This window comes from Naegleria gruberi (assembly GCF_000004985.1).
Source record: "Naegleria gruberi genomic scaffold NAEGRscaffold_5, whole genome shotgun sequence".
NCBI classification, from domain to species: domain Eukaryota; phylum Heterolobosea; class Eutetramitea; order Acrasida; family Naegleriidae; genus Naegleria; species Naegleria gruberi.
In genome coordinates, this window is record NW_003163322.1 from 435,205 (window position 1) to 454,993 (window position 19,789).

Here is a 19,789-nt window from a genome sequence, read left to right on the forward strand (position 1 = left end):
ATCGACTACTTGTCTCAATATATTGGGTTGCCTTCTTGAGAAGATTCTGTACAATGCTCAAATTATGAAGAGGACCCTCTGAGGAAATTAAATGTTGGAATTTAGAGAAAGGTACATCACCAATTTCCTCCTTGATAGCTTTCAGAAATTGAAAAGATCTAGCTTGTATTTGTTCCATATGATATCGTTCTACTGAATTTAGATCTCTAAATGTTTCAATATCATGTCTTGTAATTGTTTCAAGATTTTTGAGAAATGACGGGTAGGATAATTTCAAATTCTCACCCAACATTTTGGGAATTTCGTCTCTTCTCTCCAAAAAACTTTCCAACTCCATATTCGATAGCTTTACCTTGACTCTATCTAGAAACATATTCTTAAATTCGTTGGATAAGTCTTCAGGACGAATGTATTCATTAGAATCGATATGAGGTTTGAGAATTGATTTTTCCAATAAACCTTGATACTTCTTATGTTTGTGGTATTCCAATTTTTTCAATAGAATTTTAGTAATCATTTCGCTCACAACTTGTTTGTGTTCGGTTGATTCCCAGACACTCTCCAGATTTTCAAGATGTTTGAGTCGGTACTGTAACTCTTTCTCCTTTTGCTTGATCTGTTCTTCCTTTTTCTGTATGATCTTTTTTGGATCTCTATATAATGGAATCTGTATATTGATTGGACCAACAATATCTCTATATTGATTCATCCAATTATCAATTTCCCTCGACATGTTTGATGATCGACCCATACTATTAATTCTACTGGAGAAGGTATTATTATTCCAATATGATAAGCTATTGTTATTATTGCTTTGTAATTGAGTATCATCCATCGAAATGGAAAAATCCTTCTTCCTCTCATTATTTCTATTCTTATTCTGCAAATAGTTAAGATAAACTTTTTTGGAAAAATCCACAATTCCCTTGTAGTGAACTCTCTTACTATCTCGTTGTTTGATTGGTTTTTCTGTCTTGTCTATAATATTATTAACGCTCTCATCATCCAACATTTGAATACCAGGAATTGGTATTAATCTTCTTTGAAGTAGCTGCATAATTGTCATTGAAATAATTTTCAATGCTCTCTTAGAAGTACTCTCTCCTGATTGTTGTACAGCTGATGATTGGTTACCATGTCGAGAGTGAATATTGCTCAACTCTGAGGAAATGTTCTCCGTTTCTGATTTTAATCTTTTCAGTTCTGAAACTATAAATTGAACCAAGGATCTACCATTTTGAGCATTTGGAAGAAACTTATCAATAGCAATTTCCAACAACTCTTTCGGTATTCTTCTGTATTCCCTTTCTTTTAATTGAAGTTGATAGAGAGCTGTTCTAAGTGCATGTTTAAATTCGTACAATGTAATACTGGTTTCTCCCATCACATTTAACAAAATTTCAAAAACCTCAGTCTTCAGTTGTTCCCAAATCAAATCCATATTTTGATTTTCAATTCGGCCAGAAGAAGATTTTGAAGATGTCATTTGAGTATTCTTCCAACTTGAATATTGAGTGTTAGATTGTAACCATTCATCCTGATCATGAAAAAAGTCAACAACCTCTCCATTATTCCACATTAAATTATCCATCATTTTCCTGATATGATTTTCAATTTCTTCCATTCCTGATTTCTTTTCTAATTTTCTGGAAATGTATCGTGTTAGTTTTTGATATAGTTTTTTGAATTTGGGATGAACAGAAGGTGAATCACCTTGTGATGACGTTAAACTAAATAAATAGGGACATGTTTTAATTAATATTTGGTTCGGAATTTGATTACCAATAGAGGTTGATTCATCATTTTCTTCTGATAATTCTTGTTTGATAGAAGATTGTAAAATCCTATTAAATAAATATTCATTATTTCCTTCCGATGATTTCTTGTTGTTATTAACAATACTATTAGATAAATCGTCTAACCAATTATCATTCTCGCTCATTGTATGGTTAATGCATTTTTATAATTTAAATTTTAGTTATTTATTTCCTAGGGCTGTTTAATGATCGAATTAGCACACTTATGGCTTATTCTTCATCAGCAGCTTCTTCTTCTTCATCAATCTTAGGAGCCAAATAGTAACGAATATAACAATCTTCAATAAACTTGAATTCAACCAACAATGGTGATTCCTTTGAGAGGTACAAACCAACTTGATTACTCAAGGAGGCAGATTTACAGAAAGTATTCAAGTATTTCAAAGCAAATGTCAAACTGACAGATTCCTTCAATTGAATTGAAGTAGATTCATCACTCTTGTCAGCCTTTGTGTTTTCTCTGACAGTAATACTTCCGCTACCTGATTCACCAGTTACAGAGAATTTAACACCATCCTTGTTGACAGAAACAGTGACAGTATCACCAATAGTTTGCAAATCAGAACAAATCTTCTTGAATTCAGCTGCTGGCATGGTAATTTCAGCAGTATAATCTGGTTCTGGAATGCCAACTGGTTCGGCATCAATTTCGATCAACTTCATTTCAAATTCACTCATTCTTTCTCCATTCTTGCTTTCGAATGTAAGAGCGAGGTTGTTTGGTTCATCAGAAGCCTTCAAGGAAATGGCATCATCCTTACCGGCACACTTTAACATCTTGTTCATGGCTTGCATGCTGATACCCAAGACAACATTCTTATCACATCTGTATCTTTCAAAGGCGTCCTTCTTGAGCATGAGGTGAACAAGAGAGACGTGAGCAGTGTCCATGGCTTGAAGGGCCATACCGTTACTATTACAATCAAAGTTAGCATCATTGACTAATTCCTTGATGGCATCGAGGATCTTCTTGAGGATTTCACCTTGTTGGAGTTTTGCTTCGAGCATTTTGAATAAATTATATGGTGATTATTTACACGGTTTGTGTGTTTGAATTTTTTTTGATTTTTAAAAAAGTTTAGCGCCAACTCGATTCCTTTTGACTGCTAAATTTTTAAATTTTTAACGTAACGGACGTGTGAACAGGCGCGAGCGGGAGAGTTTTGTTTTGTAATGTGACAGATTTCAGCAAGTACAGTTAAAAACCACCATTTTACAAACTTTATTGATAACGGAGAACAATAAACTAAATATTTTTTTTTATTATCCACTTATCAAATGGTGGTTGAGATTTCATAGTATTCAATTTGATAACGTAGGTGGATTCTCTCTTTTTAATTTCGTGGTATGTTTTCATGTTTGGTTCCTTGTTTTCCAATAGTTGAGCCAGTTCTGCACTCAGTTCCTTTCTTTTAATACAATTAATGAAGGATTTAAAGAAGATGTGTTTAGATAGTTGAGTGGCTGCTTTTGGAGTATTTTCATCCTTCTTGGTTGTTCCTTGTTTGTGACCTTTCATACCAATAACAACTTCCTCAACATGAGATTGATTTTCCTGTGCTAAATTCAAGTAAGATCCTATACTATATCCACTGCCTTTTATCTTTGTTTCTGAAGCTCTATCAGAGAAATGTGGAATATTCGATACACCTTCCTTAAATAAGTAAAACGAAGGAGTCTTGGTACTTAATTGGTCAACTCTATCAACAATTGATTGATTCAATCGTTGTTGTGTGAGTTCCAAATCCAATTTAGATTTTTCACTCAACAATATTAAGAATTTGTCAACAAAAATTGGTTCAAAAAAGTTTGATAATAATGATCCTTGAATTCCTACAACATTCCACTTTGTAATCTTGTCACTGCAGGACATGCTCTGATTTCTTGAGCCTCCTCCAGGTTTTAGACGAACTAGATTGATAGTTTGATCCTCTCCAAACTTTTCATGAGTGCATGAATCGTTATGAATAATTTTAGAACCAGTTCTACCTTCCAGTATTACCTTCTTTCTTTGTTTTTGGTTCTGATGAGTTTAGTTCTGTTTCATCTAGTTTCCGTTTCATATCATTCGGTTCAACATTTTCAGACTTGTTGAGCTGTTCTTCATTATTTGCCTGGCTGTTTTGTTCAATAGTTTCACTTCCACTACTGACAGTACTAGGAGAATTAACAATTGAACAATCCCCACCTTGAAAATAATTCTTCTAATAAAATTATGAAAACAATCCAATAACATACATGGCAATTCTGTTAATATCATGTATAATTCAAAATTATTCTTCAATTTCCACCTCTCCACTTCTTCTACCCAATCAAAATATTCCGAACACTTTCCACTCTCCATTAAATTGTACATAAATTTCATAAAACTTCTCCTTGCCATAACTTCAGCATGACAATCATGAAGTAAATATCCATTATTGATATCCTTCTCAATCAAGTCATGTCCGATACATTTTGTACCTGTACCAATCGAGCAGACAATGAATTTCTTTTCTTGTGGGATTGAATTATTAGAGCAATCCACTAAAACGAGAGCTGCAAAAATTGTAAATTCACTTCCTTGTGGTTTTCCTTTTTTTGTCACTTTGTCTGAATAAAACTATAGGTAAATAATTAATTGATAATTGTGTTTGAAACTAACTTTAAAAACATGCTTCATAAGATTTCCGAAATGATGAGTTGTACAACCGTCATTATTAAATGACATTTTTTATATTTATTATTCTTTAAGATATTATTCTCAACAACTTGTTGCAAACTATTCTTTAATATACATCCATAATGAAAATCGATTCAATATTATCCATCACTGAAAACAATTGTATTGAGAGGAGAAACAGACAACAATAGAAGTTGTTTGCTTGAGTAAGGAGCAATATTTAAAAATAATATCAAAAAAAAAATTGTACAGCACAATCTTCCTCCCTTTTGTATTCAAACTTTGAACAAGAGAGCATTTTGAAGATTTAAATCACTTCCGCATTAAAAATAGTATTAATATTACTAGTGTGTTATTGTTAAATAGATTACTTTGTTGCGAATACTTTAGAATGGCTGACGATTTATTGGATGGAATTGATGATCTTTTTGATGACGATGATATTTCAAACCTTTTATCCTCAACAGATAATACTACACCAAGTCAAAATATACAACAACCCACACAAACATCACAACAAATTCCCCTACCAAGACCTTCATCCTCTGTTTTAAATCATCAACCAATCAATGTTCCTACAGTAATCACATCAAACATGAGGTCATCATCCACTACGATCCCAATGCCTCAACAACAACAACCCTTTAATAATGCTTTTAATAATAGGAGTAGTCAACCATTTATTAATTTCCACGGAATGAATCCATCTCATAACGTTATCAATCCTAACCAAATGCATACCATGAACAAACCAACAATGACTCAACAGGAATATCTGAATTTGATGAGAAATCCAAATCAGAACTACATACCTTCAAATCCTTCTTCATCCAATAACAATAATAATTTTATGAGGATGAATTCACTCCCCCTCAACCTTCCAAACATTAATAGCAACAATAGTAATACTGCAACACACAATCCTTACCTCATGCAAGTGGCTAATCTCAACAAACAACAACAACTTGTCAAAAGTTTTACAACTCAACAACCACAAGGTAAATACTCCTCCTCAGCAACTGCACAAGTAGCTCCACCAAAACCATCTATTCCTCTCCATTCTGTCATTAACCAAATGGGAGGAAATCCAAAACTCCAATTTTCAACAATGGTCAATCCACCACCTTCTTCTGCTTCTGGTAATGCAAAATTGGCTCATTCATTCTTAAATTCTATTCAACAACTCAATACACCAACAGGTGGCGTAATACCTCCTTCTTTTTTCACATCAGCCCCATCAGCCCCAATTCAGATCACTCTACCAACAAGCACAAAGGGATTTCTTGAAATTTCAGCTGGTACAAAGTTAGGAAAGAAATGGCCTAAACTTTTGAGTGAAATTCCAAAAGTTGAGATCACTGTTGTAAATAATAGAATATGGCAATCTTTGACCTCATCTCCAAACTCTAATGCTGAAAATAATTCCATCAGATGTTATGTTCCAGATTTTGGTTCAGAGTTTGATGATTTTGATGATGATGATCTTGATGATGAAGAGGACGATATGCTATCAGACGACGAAGAGTTCAATAATATGGATGAGGAATCCTTTGACTTGAACAAATTTAATTCTAAAACCAAAAAGAGTCAAGGTATGAAGAGAACAAGGTCTGGAGAAAGACCAAGACAAAAAAGTAATGCGTGTGTCTATTTATTTTCTCCGAATAGAGAAGCATTTGGATATATTAGTTCTCAAGAGTATAATAATTGCTTTGTTCCTCTTTCTAAACACAAAGTAATCATGATAACTGTATCTCCACTTCCAAGTACTGATAATTCAGGAAGATTTTTTGTTTCTCTCAAAGTTTATCTTGTCAAAAAAGCCCTTGTGACTGATAAGAATATTCTCGAGTCTAATAATGATTCTAATGATTCCAATAACAATATTTTGACAACAGCTGTTGATGGAATGGCTGATGAGCAAATTAGAATCTATAATATTCGTAAAAACTTTTTGAAAAAGTTATTCGAAATTTTAGATAGAAATAATTGTTCAACAGGTGCTTCTTCCTCTTCAGATTTAACTGAATATGATTCTAGCAAAGTGAGAAAGACGAGTGAATCTGATATTAATGCTTCTAGAATTAAACAAGAGGAAGAGGATGATCTTGATGCCCTCGATGACACTGATTTGGATGAGTACATTATTCAAAAAGCACCAGCTTCCAGCTCTACAAGCAGTTCTAACTTGGATATCCAAGGTACTGATAAGAGTCTAGAGAAGCAACTCGAAGAGTTGTACGATGAGATTGAAAAAACAATTGTTGATGATGAAAATGCAGAGAATGATTTTTCTGATGAGGAGGAATCGAGTCATCACGAAATTGAAATTCCTGACGATACACTCTTAACGGCTGATCTTAGAAGTTATCAAAAGACTGCTGTGAAATGGATGCTTAAACGTGAAAGAATTGGAGAAGATAAAGTCAAAACCACACCCAAGTTACACTCCCTTTATCAAGAAAGAAAATTCCCAGACGGAACAGCATTTTACTTTAATCCTCTTAATGGTATTATAACATTGACATTTGTTCCTGCTCCACCTGAACCAAAGGGTGGTATTCTTGCTGAGTAAGTTTTTATTTTCGAATACTGGTTACTAATTTAATAATTTTTTAGTGAAATGGGTCTTGGTAAGACTGTAGAAGTAATTGGCTTGATTGCCTCCAATAGAATGAAAGGAAAAAAGAATACACAAAAAGTTGGTGACAAGTATCAATCTCCTGCTACTTTGGTTGTAACTCCATTGACTATTGTTGACCAGTGGAAGCAAGAAATTGAAAAGCACACAAACAATCAACTCAGTGTATACGTTTATCAAGGTAGTAGGCGTATCAGAGATGCACCAACACTTCTCAAATATGATGTAATTATTACCACATACAACACACTTAGTTTCGAGTTTAGTCAAACTTATACACCAGCAAAAGAAAGGTCCAACGCAAAAAAGAAACAAACGAAGGATACATCAATGCAGCAACCTAGTCCAATATACAAGATGAAATTTTTCAGAGTTGTTCTCGATGAAGCTCACAATATTAAAAATAGAAAGTCTCTTCAGGCCAGGGCTACAGCAGCTGTTGATGCAGAAAGAAGATGGGCAGTCACCGGTACACCAATTCAAAATCATATTGATGACTTATTCTCACTATTCCACTTCTTGAAAGTTAATCCACATGGAGATTGGAGATGGTGGTCAAGGTTTATTGGCAAACCATTCGAAAAGAAGGATAAGAAGGCTATTGACGCTCTTCAATCTGTTATCAAGAAGTTGGTCATTCGTAGAACAAAGAATAAGAAGATTAATGGTAAAAGAATTGTCATGTTGCCACCAAAGAGAATCGAGACAGTCAATATACAATTTACTGAGGCAGAGAGTAATTTTTACAAATCTCTCTACGAGTACAGCAAGGGTAAATTTAACGAGTTTGTTAGAAGTGGAACTGTTCTTAAAAATTATGCAAACATTTTGGAAATGCTTTTGCACTTGAGACAGGTTTGCAACCATCCAGCTCTCATCATTACAAGTTTCCAGAAGAAATCTGAAAAATCAACCATGAATGGCTTCTTGGAAAGTTTTGAACAAAAGAATGCCTTTGAAGTATATGATTCTATTTTACCAATGTTACCTCAAGTTTTAAAACTTAATAAGGAAAAGAACAAACCAAAACAAAATTTGGAAGATGGCATGATTTCCTCTCAACTCAAAGCTATTAATGTTACTAAATATATGAGGACTAATTGGAGATCGAGTAGTAAGATTGGAGCTCTTATAGAAAAATTGAGAGTTTTAGAGTTGGGAACTAAATCAGTTGTGTTCTCACAGTGGACATCCATGTTGGACTTGGTAGAAGTAGCTCTCGAAAAATCTAACATTAAATTCGTCAGACTTGATGGTAAAATGCAAAGAAAAGACAGAGATGATGCAGTACAAAAATTCAAATTTGATCCTCATATTCAAGTTTGTCTTATTTCCCTCAAGGTTGGTGGTACAGGGTTGAACTTGGTTTGGGCTACACATGTATTTTTATTAGATCCATGGTGGAATCCTGCTATTGAAGAGCAAGCCATTGATAGAGTTCACCGTATTGGTCAAGATAAGCCTGTTACTGTTTTCAGATTCGTTGTAAAGGATTCAGTTGAAGAACGTATTTTGAGTTTACAAAAGAGTAAGACTAAAATTGCCAATGAAGCGCTCAATCTTGGTGGAAGTGATGACGAGGAAGAAGAAAATTATACAACCTATACAACATCATTCTTGGGTGGCTCATTTGGTGGTGGTGCTTTGAAGAGCAAGTCATATGACTCTGATGAAGAATATGAGGATGACGATGAAGACGAATTCAATGAAGTAACTGTAGATGACTTGGAGGATGAAGAATCAGGATCTGGTGGTGCCATGTTTGGCCATACCAAGAAGGATGCTCAAAAAATACGTATCAAGGATTTGTCTACAATCTTTGTTTAATAAAACAAGAATTATTGTCTACAATCTCTTTAATTCTAATAAATGTGAACTGAATGACACAAAAGAGGAAACATAAAATTATGATAAAAAAATGAGTCAACAGCCTTTTTTCCAGAAGGTTACACAGGCAAGAAAGAGCAAGTCTTCTGTTCCGAATACATCTACAAGCTTTTTTTCCACTTTAAATGCAACACTCCAAAACGATACAAGCGATAGGGATTTTTTGAATTATTTTAGTCTGAGTGAAGAGGATCACCAGAGAAGTGATGAAGCCCTTGGTCTTCGTACACAACATGATCCAGAAGCTAGTACACCATTAGCACCAGAAGATGATGAGGATGAACCTGTGGGGGATGAGGAAAACTCTCCAATATCACAACCAACACCTAGGACAAGACCTAGGCATCCAAACTATGGAATGAAAACAGTGAGGCAAACTTCTGCCTCTTCATCAAATAATCCAAATGAAAAACGAAAAAGAAAGCAAAGGTGGCTTCAAGAAATTCGAAAATATCAAAAATCAACTAGGAATCTCATTCCAAGGGCATCTTTAATTAGATTAATCAAACAAGTTACTGCCGAATTATCTGAGAAAATTCCATACATTAGACAGCTTGCTGGTGAAGGTGCAATTCGATGGAGAAAGGATGCTCTTGCTGCTCTCCATTCAGCAGCAGAAGATTTTTTACATGAATTTTTAACACTTTCTAACTATGCCACATTGCATGCCAAAAGAGTTACACTCATGGGTAGGGATTTAAAGCTTGTACAAAATATTAATAGGGAACACAATAGACATAGTAACAATGCTGGAGGAAAGAAACAAGCGTCATTTCAAGAAAGACCAGCAAGGAAGAGAAAGGATCCCAAGCGTAAGGACCTTTCAGAGTCAGTCCCAGAAAATAGTGATGATTCTATGAGAGATGAAGAGTCCTCATAATTTCAAATCACTTTGTAAATAGCCTTTAACTGTAACAATATCAAAAATTGTAAAATATGTTCATGTATGTGATCGAATTTTAATACCCGCCATTTTTTCTTCACTTCCAGTGTTTGTTCGAAATGCTAAATTAAAAAAAATGTCTGAACACTGCTCACTTTCGGAACAACTTGCGACCATACTAGTGCTACGAGAGGAAAATTTACTCTCTGAACCAAAACGAACGGACACTGTGGAAGTAACAATACCCGATTATTTTTCAAAACATTATAATAGAGTTTTAAGAGATCCTCTGGGGGAGTATCGTTCTCTGATTGAAGTACAATCGGTTGAAGAGGCTAATAGTTTTATAACATTTTCTAAACAAATCTTTAATCAAGTCTCTGTGGAGAATAATATAGTAGAACCATCAAATTATAAATTAATATCAAAATCAGAAATCACAAGACAGTCACCACTTCTCCAAGCGTTAATGGTGAAAAGACAACACGAATATATTGCACCAAAAATTGTAAATGTACCTTCATCTGTTGTTCGATCAACAACTCCGAGCTTTGAAAATGTAAATAGTAATAATTCAGTTGTACAGCAACAACAAATAGGAAGGAAGCCTATTCGATCATCTCACAACAACAAGTCTTCTGATGTTATGGTCATTGATGATGACGAGGAAAAACAACCAAAAAGTTCCTTCGTGACAGCTAAACAATTAGTGAAGAAAAACAAGGGTAGTAATAGTAAGGATATTATGTCTGATGATGAAAATGAAGAGGAAACAATCAAGAAAAAGACATTGAGCGACATTAAAAATCCAACCTCTAACTATCATCCAGTCACTTCATTGACAAGAAATTGTGGAGAAAATACAGGTGGAACGAAAAGGAAAAAGTTTGTGCCACCTTTGAAAGATAATGGCAATAATAATAGTAATAATAATAATAATTCGAGTTCAAATTCAGGAGAAAAGCCTGCAAAAAAGAAAAAGAAAGGTGCTGATGATGAAAAGGCTCCTGATTTATCTAAATTATTTGAGGATGGTGAAATACCAGAGGAGTTGTCACATCTAGATCCTAAATTGATTGAGACAATTTCTAATGAAATTTTGGAATCTAAAGTATCTGTAACTTGGGATGATATTGCTGGTTTGGCCTATGCAAAGAAATCAGTGCAGGAGGCTGTTATTTGGCCCCTAATGAGACCAGATTTATTTACAGGATTAAGAAAGCCTCCAAAGGGTAAGTTATAATTTCTGTTTAAAATATTCAAATTTATTTAAAATATTAATGAAATAGGACTTTTATTATTTGGACCACCTGGTACTGGTAAGACACTGATTGGTAAGGCTATTGCTCATGAGAGTGGATCAACCTTCTTTTCCATTTCTGCATCCAGTTTAACCAGTAAATGGGTTGGTGAAGGTGAAAAATTGGTGAAAACACTATTTTCTCTGGCTAGATATTTCCAACCTTCTGTTGTTTTTATTGATGAAATTGACAGTTTACTTTCTCAAAGAAGTGATGGAGATGCTGACAATGGATCTAGAAGACTCAAAACAGAATTTTTAGTTCAATTGGATGGTGCTTCTACAAATGATGACCAAGATAGAATTTTGATTGTGGGTGCAACCAATAGACCAGAAGAAATTGACGAAGCTGTCAGAAGAAGAATGGGCAAGAGATTGTACATTCCTCTTCCATCTAAGGAGGGTAGAAAGGAAATGTTTTTGAGACTTCTCGCCAAGAATCCTAATACACTCTCTGATGAAGAAATGGAAAAGTTAGTAGAACTCACTGATGGTTATTCGGGTTCTGATATCAAAAATCTTTGTGCTGAAGCTTCTATGTTCTCAGTTAGAGATCTTGGATCATTTATTAAGCATGCGTCAGCTGATCAATTGAGGCCAATTGAGTTTAAGGATTGTAGATCAGCCCTTAAATCAATTCGTCCTTCTGTAGCACAAAGTGATCTAGATAGATATATTGAATGGAATAGAACATTTGGTTCTTTTGATTTTGATGAGAAGGAACAAGAAGAGTCATCAGCAAAAAGTGATTAAAATTTTTATTGTGTATTCTTCATCTTAATCAATTAGCTACTCCAGATAATTTAACAAAACTCGATGTCTGTCGATATTGAACTAGGTGAAAGGAATCCGAAACTTAAAATCACTTAATACCAACATTGGGGACAGAAAACTTTGTTATCCTTGACTTGTTTTGCAAAACTCTGTTATTGATAGTTGAAGAATCCAATAAATCCAAGAAAACACTTTTCTTTGTTAATGCTAAAATATATTTCTGAATTTTTCAGATTTAACATTTCACCGATTCTTGTGATATTTTTCACATCATGCTGTTTTCCATAGTTCTTTGAAGGTTCCATTCTCATCAGATTATAATAAATACTTTTTGAAATATTTCAATTTGCCATCACCATTGAAATAACATTCATAACAATGAGTCATAATATATGGTTTTCCAACATTGGTTGGACACTCTTCAATTAATCTCATTTCAACTTCTACTCCATATCCGAACCAATTGGGTTTAGTTTTGAATTTAGGTTCGAGTGTTGAAAGTGGATTATCCTTCCTAAAATTTTCGATACCTTGTTTAAAAACAATTTGTTCTGCCATTTGATGAGAGATGCGACTTCTACCTGCAGTTGAGAAATCAGACCAATCTTGTTTATCGTATTTTTCTAATTGTGATTGCAGGAACGTTTCACATTCTAATTTAATTTTATCATCATGAGAGAGTGAATCGGCTGCTTTATCCGAATTATTTACACCAGTACTTGTTGATTCTGTGGCAGTCTGTGAAGATGTTGTTGATGGATCTTTTGTATCCTTTGAATTATTGGTTTGTTGTTGAAGCATTTTTTTATTGAAAATAGTCAAACAGTCATAATGTGTCAAAATTATCTGGCATTTGACGTATTTCAATAATTTCCAAGACTTTTAAGGGACAACCAATTGCTTATTCTCTTCGTTCCACTATGAAAAGAATTCAATTTTTTAAATCCATCTCAAAATTGATGCAAACATCGTAATATTTTGAATTTTTCAGCATGATTCTATGATATTTACAATTTGGTGATCCATAAAGCAATTCACACACAAAATCCAATTCTTCCAATGTTGAGGGAAGATACAATGCTTTTCCTCTTCTTCTACATCTTCCAGATCGCATTCTACTAATTGCCTTATCACAAATGACATCAAAATGCACAACCAATTCGCACCACTGCATGTCAATTCCATACCAATCATCATGAGTGCCAATCAAATACAACGATTCATAATACAGTTGATGTAATTTCCCACACTGAGGAACAACCAATAGGGAGGGAAATATTGAATCTTTTAGAATGACATGAAACTGCTCTGCTCTGGAGTAGGTATTGCAGAATAGTACCGTAGAGACAGTTCCATTTTGAATGGATTGTAGCAAGCTGAGCTTTTGATCCATTTTTGGACAATAGACGAAATTCTCATAAATATTATCTCCCAACTGCTTCTCTCTTTGATCGAATGTAATAATAAGTGAATCCTTCAAATAATCATCATACATGTAACATTCTTTGGGTAACATTCTCAAACCAGTTCCCAGAATTTCACATCCTTTTGGGAGTTGATTGAAAATACTCTTAATACACTTTCTTCTTCCACATCCAATCTCTAACATGATATCCATTTCATCAATTGCAAGAATTTCCAAACTAGTAAAATTAATTCTATTCTTCTTAATTGCTAATTCTGGAGTGGTAATCAAAATTCTTGGATTTTCTCTCCAATCACTAGAAATTTTCGCCTCTTGAATAAAATCAGCAAGAGCAAGCATAGCACTTCTTACTTGATAGGCCAAAAACTCGTTCGGAACTAGAACTAAACCTTGCAATTGATCATCCTTCTTTGAAAAATCAACATGTTTCAATACTTTAATTATCAATCCAATAGTTTTCCCTGATCCTGCAATCCATTGAACTAGTGTGCAAGATTTCGTTGATTCAAAAGATTTCAAGATGGCTATTTGGGAGGGAAGCATCATTTCAAATCCATAGCAATAAATTCCTTTTAAAAGATTCTCCGAAACATTTAAATCCTCAAAAGATGTAGAATCAGACATTTTTTTGATTGAGAGTAGTTAACCTTGATCATTTGGAAAATTCAATCTACAGATATTCCCATTAAATCTGTTAGGCTTTGAAAAATTTAAAACCCTTGATCGCTTTTTATCGGCAGTTGGAAAAAAATCAATGGTTATTGTATGATCACAATGAAGGTCAAATCGAAACGTTATTTTTTTATTTTTAAAAAAATGAGCCTGAACGGAAATGTTACACCTCCTACATCATTATTGAACAACAATAGAAAAAACAAAGTTATTGGTGACGATGATGATGATGAGGACATGGTGTCCTCCAATAATAATAATAATAACAATAATAACAATAATAACAGTGCTAACGTTTCGCAAGGAGGTTCTGCATCAGCTAATAGTAGAAGGAAAGAAGAAAAGAAAGTGGTGAAGAGTTATGATGAATCGGAGAGTGCTAGCGATATGGACACAGATTCTGAGTCTGATGTATCGGATACTAGTAATAGTAGTTCTTCGGGAGAAGAAGAAGAAGGTATGTTAAATAATTATTTAGAAAATTAATAGTGTCATTTTGATATATTAAAAAAACAGAGGATGGATATTTGTGGAATATTACTGAAGAAGATGGAAAAGATGTTGCTGTCCGAGGTTATGAGCATAGGTTTGTTTTTAAAAGGGCTATATAATATTTAATATTCTCGGAATTGTTTTTAATATCATCATCGTTAGAGGCGAAAACAAAAATCCAACTGCACCAGTTATGATGCAAATGAAAAAGTCCAAAAAAATTAATTTTCCAATTACTGTGAAAGATAACAAGTGTTCTATCGGATTATCTGGGTATTGTATGATAAAGGCGTCACACTGTATGGAGAGCGGATCGTATTATTATGAAGTCAAAATTGAGGAATCCGTATCATGTGACACAACCAAACTTCCTGATTATGCAAAACAAAGTCATTATAGATGTGGATGGAGTATGGAGCAAGGATTCGATAAAGCTTGTTGTGGATACGATAAATACTCATTTAGTTATGGAAGTAGTGACGGAAATTGTTTTCATAAAGGAAAAGGATCTAAATACGGAGAAAAGTTTGGAGTTGGAGACATAATTGGATGTTATATTGAAATACCAGATACCTCAACACCCAATATAATTTATGTTGATGGAAGTATGAGTTTAAAAACTGGAGAAGTTTTCAGAACAAAGATTGCTACATTGGCAGAGAAAATTGTACCAAATAGCAAAATAATCTTCTTCAAAAATGGAAAATTTCAAGGTGTCGCTTTTACTGATATCCCATATGGAGCATACTTTCCAGCTATTTCACTATATATGAATGCAAGCGTAACAATGAAATTTGAAAAATATCAACTACAATATAACCCTTATGATATCTGCCCAGAATATATTGCTAAAGATTGGAAACCTGTTGGTGATTTGAGACACCGTAATAAGAACACTCAAAAAACTCCAAGAAAGTCAAATTCACAAAACGAATTCAAAACTCCACCTAGTATTTCAAAAGGCAACTTGAAAGAGATTGGAAAGGGTGCTTCTAAACAATTTCATCAATCACCATCCCAAAACAGACATTCAAAAATTGCCTCAGCCACAATTACTGAAAATAAGAAACCAAAAGAAAAGAAGGAAAAATCTGAGAAATCTCATCATCATCATTCCCATTCAGGACATGGTGATAAGAAAACTAAAAAAAAGAAGGAACCAAGGCCATCCAATTCAAGTACCACAGATTTGAAAAAACCAGTTACTGATAAGCAGCCTTCTCCTTCTATTGTTATTGAAAAACCTCCAATTGAATTACCACCTCCTCCACCTACTGTTTCAGTTGTCACTTCTACTGAAGTTCCAAAAAGTGTTACTGAGAAGAAAGAAAAGAAAAAGAAACCAAAGCCTTTAAGGATTATTACAGACGAAACAGACCTACCAAACATTAAGGAAACAAAACCAAAAATTCAAGATTCTCCAAGATTACCACTAACCCCATCTAGTTTGAACCAAAGCTCTGACTCTCCTCTTGTCAGAAGTTCCTCTTCCATGTCAAGGGTGCCAAGTTACTCTGATGTTATGCCTCCTTCTCCTGTTCCTCCACAACCAAAATCAGATCAGCAAAAATCAACAACACCAACTTTGGATAAGAATACTCGTTCTCCTTCCTCTGCAGGCTCATCGTCTTCAATTAGGAAATCTAATAGTGGAACCAGTCTAGAAAAGAGTACATCCTCATCGACACCAACTACACCTGCCACTATCTCAACACCAATCTCAGCAACAAGCACTGCCTCTTCCTCTTCTGCAAGTAACGCAACTACACCTGCAATAATTCCTCCTGTAAATGATGTCATGCCTGTAAATAAGCCATATATAACAAACATGTCTGACAAGCCTATCGTTCAATCCTCATTTCCTTCGATTGAACAAATTACACCTCAAGCCAAGGAAAGGAAATCTAAACCAAAGTCTGAAGGTTCATCAATCATGGCTAGATCAAAAAATTTCACACCAAAGAAAGTATTAGCCAAGAAGGAAGATTCGGTACCTGTAAAAACTGCTCCTAAGAGAAAGGCTCCAAGTAAAGATGAGGAACCTGTCATTCATCACCACACAGTTAAGCTTTTGGATCCGAAAGATCTTCAACAGGCAAAGAAAGCTAAACCTACTCCATCTGCTGAGACAACACCTGTGGCTACTAATGCACCAAGTGAACCAAAGCCATCATCACCAACTAAGAAACGAAAGACAAGCAAGGCTGAAGCAAAAGAACCAAAGGAAACTCCATCATCTACTAAAACCAAGGACGAAAACAAAAAGATTGATTCTATTGAACAGGTTACTAGTAATGTAAAAGAAGCTATTCCTGAAAGAATTATGGAGACTATTATTCCTAAACAACAAATTCAACAAACAGTACATAATCCTGTTCAACCAACAGCTGTGAATCAAACCATACAAGATGCCTCTAAAAACATTTTACAGACCTCTCAACATTACTCATCACAACTCAATCAGATTAGTCAACCAAATGTGCAAACAGTTCAGCAACCACAACACGTTAGCACGCAACAATCTTCCACTCCTCAATATGAAAGATCGAATGCAGAACCAGCATATTCATTTTCTAGTTTGCTGTTAGGATCACCAAACACTTCAAAGAGTATACAAGATCAAATAGGTCAAATATCGTCCTCTTCCTCAAACAATTTGAATCACCAATCTTCACAGATACCTGTTAATAATAGTAATTTTTACAAAAATACCTCCCAAGTTTCTACTACCGAAAGAAAACAAGATTGGCCTGTACATCAGTTACAGACACCAAACAGTGTAACAGCAGCAAGCATGGCAAACACATCATCATCAGTTAGAAATATGCAAACAAGCTTGCCGAATAATGTTCAAGATATGTCACCAAGTTATCAATCTAGAATGTCTCTTGAAAATCTTATGGCTCAAAACAAACATGAAAATTTGAGATTACTGGAACAAATTAATACTCTGCCAAAGGATATTCCAAAGCAACCAAATCCAATGCAAGTCTCTACTCCAACAATGACAAGCCATACTCCTTCTTTCCGTGAATTACTCGAAACACCAAGTAGCTTTAATTCATCCTCCAGTAGTTCACAAATGTCTAATTCCAATAATTTCTTGACTTCTCAATCAAGAAACATACCTTCAACCGTACCACAACAGCAACAGAAGGTTGGTAATCCAAATTTTGTAAACTATCAAATTGGTAAGGATCATACCCAAGGATCAAATCTAGGCAATACCAACAACTATTCCAACTATCTACAACAACAACAACAACAACAGCAGCAAGCAGTTAATGAAGTGAAGCAATTGAGTCAACAGGTTTCGAATCAAAATATTTCAAATAATTATGGTCAATATTCCCAACAACAAAGAGGTAACTTCCAAACCAATACTGCCTATTCATCCAATATGAACACTGCCTCACATAATTTCGCACCTCACCACCAAAATGTATTGGTCAACAATACTTCTGCCAACAACATGAATGTAAACCAAAATAACATGACCAATATTGCAAGTATGTCAAATATGAATCAAATGACATCAAATTTGATGAATAGTCAGAATAGCTCCAAATATAATTCTCTTCAAGGTGCTTCTCTCAACTATCCAACCATGAATCAACAATCCCAGCAACAACAAATTACAAGTTCATATTCAGGAAATATGGGAGGTCAACCAAAGCAAAATATGATGAGCACTTCTCAACAAGCTTTTAATCAACACCAACATTCCCAACAAACATTGTCTCATAATCAGCAACAACATTCCCAACAACAATACTCTTCGAATAATATTCCAAGAGGTTTTGCACCACAACAAATTAATCCACAGCAACTGGGAAATAGTCAAATGACCTCTAATCACCAACAACAATCAATGAATGTTGGTAATTCCAATAACAATATGCAACAATTCCTTCCTGGTATGCATCAGCAATTGCCCAATAATTCCCACAACTTCCAAAACTACCAACAAAACAATTCACAACAACAACAAAACACTGGGCAACAATCATCTTTCAAATACTCTTACCTCAATAATAATATCAATAAATAAAACCTGAATATGACAAAAGGTGCCTAACTTCTGTAACAAGTTTCCCTCCTCGGCGAATAGAACAAAAAAGAAGTACAGAACAACTAACAGAAAAAAAATGTCAGCCCTAGGAGATAGTTAGCAACTGTTACACAATTTCGGATATGTGTTTTTGTCTTTTTCATCATCAATTTCGATCATCTTTTGTAACAAGTATCTTTATCAATATTATCATTTTAATAGTGGTACATTGTTGATGGGACTTCACTTTGTATTTACAGCAATTTTTAGTTTTGCTCTCTCGCAAGCACACAAATTCTTTCCTCAGTACAAGGCGTTGGAAAATTTCAAGTTGAAGAAGTTGGATTGGCAATCAGCCGCTCTTATGGGCTTGTTGTTGGCTCTTTCCGTAGTTTTTAATAACTTGAGTTTACAGTTTAATACTATTGGTGTTTATCAACTTTCCAAGTTGGTCATCATGCCAACAATTCTCGGATTGTCATACATCTTGTACAAGGAAACAGCATCAAAACAATTATTATTATCTGTTTTATTAATTATTATTGGTTTAGCTATTACTGTCACTGCCGAAGTTAAGATTACAACATTTGGTCTTTTCACTTGTGTACTTGCTATTGCTGCAACTGCTGTTCAACAAATGCTTCTCCAAAAGAAGAACAAGGAATTGAATGCTAATCCATTCCAATTATTAATTTATCAAGCTCCAGTTGCCTCATTGATTGTTCTTATTTGTTCGCCATTCCTTGATGGTGCAGATGTTATTGCCAATGATTGGCAAAAGATGACGGAGAGTATTGATTATTTGGTAAGTTGATTGTTTGCTTAGTAGAGGTGAATTAACAAAGAGGTTCAAGTTCTTTGTCATTCTCTCTTGTTTCATTGCATTTTATGTTAATTTGGGAAGCTTTTTGGTTATTGGTAAACTTTCAGCATTGACTTATCAAGTTGTGGGCCACTCCAAGACTATTGTCATTATTTATGTTGGATCTTTGATTTTCCAAACACCACTCAACTGGTCACAATTTTTCGGTGTTGTTATTGCCTTAGGTGGTACTATTTATTATTCCTATGTCAAGATGAATGAAACCAAGCCAGCAGCTACAACAACAACAGAAAAGGTACCAGAACAAGAACCACTCAAATCTGAGCAGCAAGAAGATGGCGAAGAAAGAGTATAAATCAAT

At 34.4% G+C, this 19,789-nt stretch overlaps 10 protein-coding genes across 10 annotated transcripts; 5 read left to right on the plus strand and 5 right to left on the minus strand.

Moving 5' to 3' along the window:
• Window positions 1-569: 569 nt before the first annotated feature.
• On the minus strand, window positions 570-1,942 carry NAEGRDRAFT_62965 (uncharacterized protein; the record flags this gene model as incomplete). The annotated part of the gene is made up of 2 exons (XM_002681736.1): window positions 570-653; window positions 689-1,942. 2 exons carry the CDS (start codon window positions 1,940-1,942, stop codon window positions 570-572), a joined length of 1,338 nt encoding a protein of 445 aa, XP_002681782.1.
• A 20-nt stretch (window positions 1,943-1,962) lies between these two features.
• On the minus strand, window positions 1,963-2,856 carry NAEGRDRAFT_35238 (PCNA proliferating cell nuclear antigen). The gene has a single exon (XM_002681737.1). It carries the CDS (start codon window positions 2,823-2,825, stop codon window positions 2,028-2,030), a length of 798 nt encoding a protein of 265 aa, XP_002681783.1. The 5' UTR covers window positions 2,826-2,856; the 3' UTR covers window positions 1,963-2,027.
• A 207-nt stretch (window positions 2,857-3,063) lies between these two features.
• NAEGRDRAFT_78282 (tRNA-specific adenosine deaminase) lies at window positions 3,064-4,527 on the minus strand (the record flags this gene model as incomplete). Its single annotated transcript, XM_002681738.1, has 4 exons — window positions 3,064-3,840; window positions 3,896-4,005; window positions 4,056-4,419; window positions 4,462-4,527. 4 exons carry the CDS (start codon window positions 4,525-4,527, stop codon window positions 3,064-3,066), a joined length of 1,317 nt encoding a protein of 438 aa, XP_002681784.1.
• Window positions 4,528-7,477: 2,950 nt separating this feature from the next.
• NAEGRDRAFT_30559 (uncharacterized protein) lies at window positions 7,478-8,947 on the plus strand (the record flags this gene model as incomplete). Its single annotated transcript, XM_002681579.1, has 1 exon — window positions 7,478-8,947. The coding sequence occupies one exon, from the start codon at window positions 7,478-7,480 to the stop codon at window positions 8,945-8,947; it is 1,470 nt and encodes a 489-aa protein (XP_002681625.1).
• A 463-nt stretch (window positions 8,948-9,410) lies between these two features.
• On the plus strand, window positions 9,411-9,737 carry NAEGRDRAFT_5572 (histone H3; the record flags this gene model as incomplete). The annotated part of the gene is made up of 1 exon (XM_002681580.1): window positions 9,411-9,737. A coding segment is annotated over one exon (327 nt), but the record flags the coding sequence as incomplete, so codon positions are not given.
• A 1,267-nt stretch (window positions 9,738-11,004) lies between these two features.
• Window positions 11,005-11,892, plus strand: NAEGRDRAFT_3410 (uncharacterized protein; the record flags this gene model as incomplete). Its single annotated transcript, XM_002681581.1, has 2 exons — window positions 11,005-11,122; window positions 11,180-11,892. Coding segments are annotated over 2 exons (831 nt in total), but the record flags the coding sequence as incomplete, so codon positions are not given.
• Window positions 11,893-12,279: 387 nt separating this feature from the next.
• On the minus strand, window positions 12,280-12,765 carry NAEGRDRAFT_62970 (uncharacterized protein; the record flags this gene model as incomplete). Its single annotated transcript, XM_002681739.1, has 1 exon — window positions 12,280-12,765. The coding sequence occupies one exon, from the start codon at window positions 12,763-12,765 to the stop codon at window positions 12,280-12,282; it is 486 nt and encodes a 161-aa protein (XP_002681785.1).
• A 130-nt stretch (window positions 12,766-12,895) lies between these two features.
• NAEGRDRAFT_46148 (uncharacterized protein) lies at window positions 12,896-14,014 on the minus strand (the record flags this gene model as incomplete). Its single annotated transcript, XM_002681740.1, has 1 exon — window positions 12,896-14,014. The coding sequence occupies one exon, from the start codon at window positions 14,012-14,014 to the stop codon at window positions 12,896-12,898; it is 1,119 nt and encodes a 372-aa protein (XP_002681786.1).
• A 285-nt stretch (window positions 14,015-14,299) lies between these two features.
• Window positions 14,300-18,614, plus strand: NAEGRDRAFT_56911 (SPRY domain-containing protein; the record flags this gene model as incomplete). Its single annotated transcript, XM_002681582.1, has 2 exons — window positions 14,300-14,519; window positions 14,719-18,614. 2 exons carry the CDS (start codon window positions 14,300-14,302, stop codon window positions 18,603-18,605), a joined length of 4,107 nt encoding a protein of 1,368 aa, XP_002681628.1. The 3' UTR covers window positions 18,606-18,614.
• A 154-nt stretch (window positions 18,615-18,768) lies between these two features.
• Window positions 18,769-19,675, plus strand: NAEGRDRAFT_2710 (uncharacterized protein; the record flags this gene model as incomplete). The annotated part of the gene is made up of 2 exons (XM_002681583.1): window positions 18,769-19,354; window positions 19,416-19,675. Coding segments are annotated over 2 exons (846 nt in total), but the record flags the coding sequence as incomplete, so codon positions are not given.
• Between the last annotated feature and the right edge of the window lie 114 nt (window positions 19,676-19,789).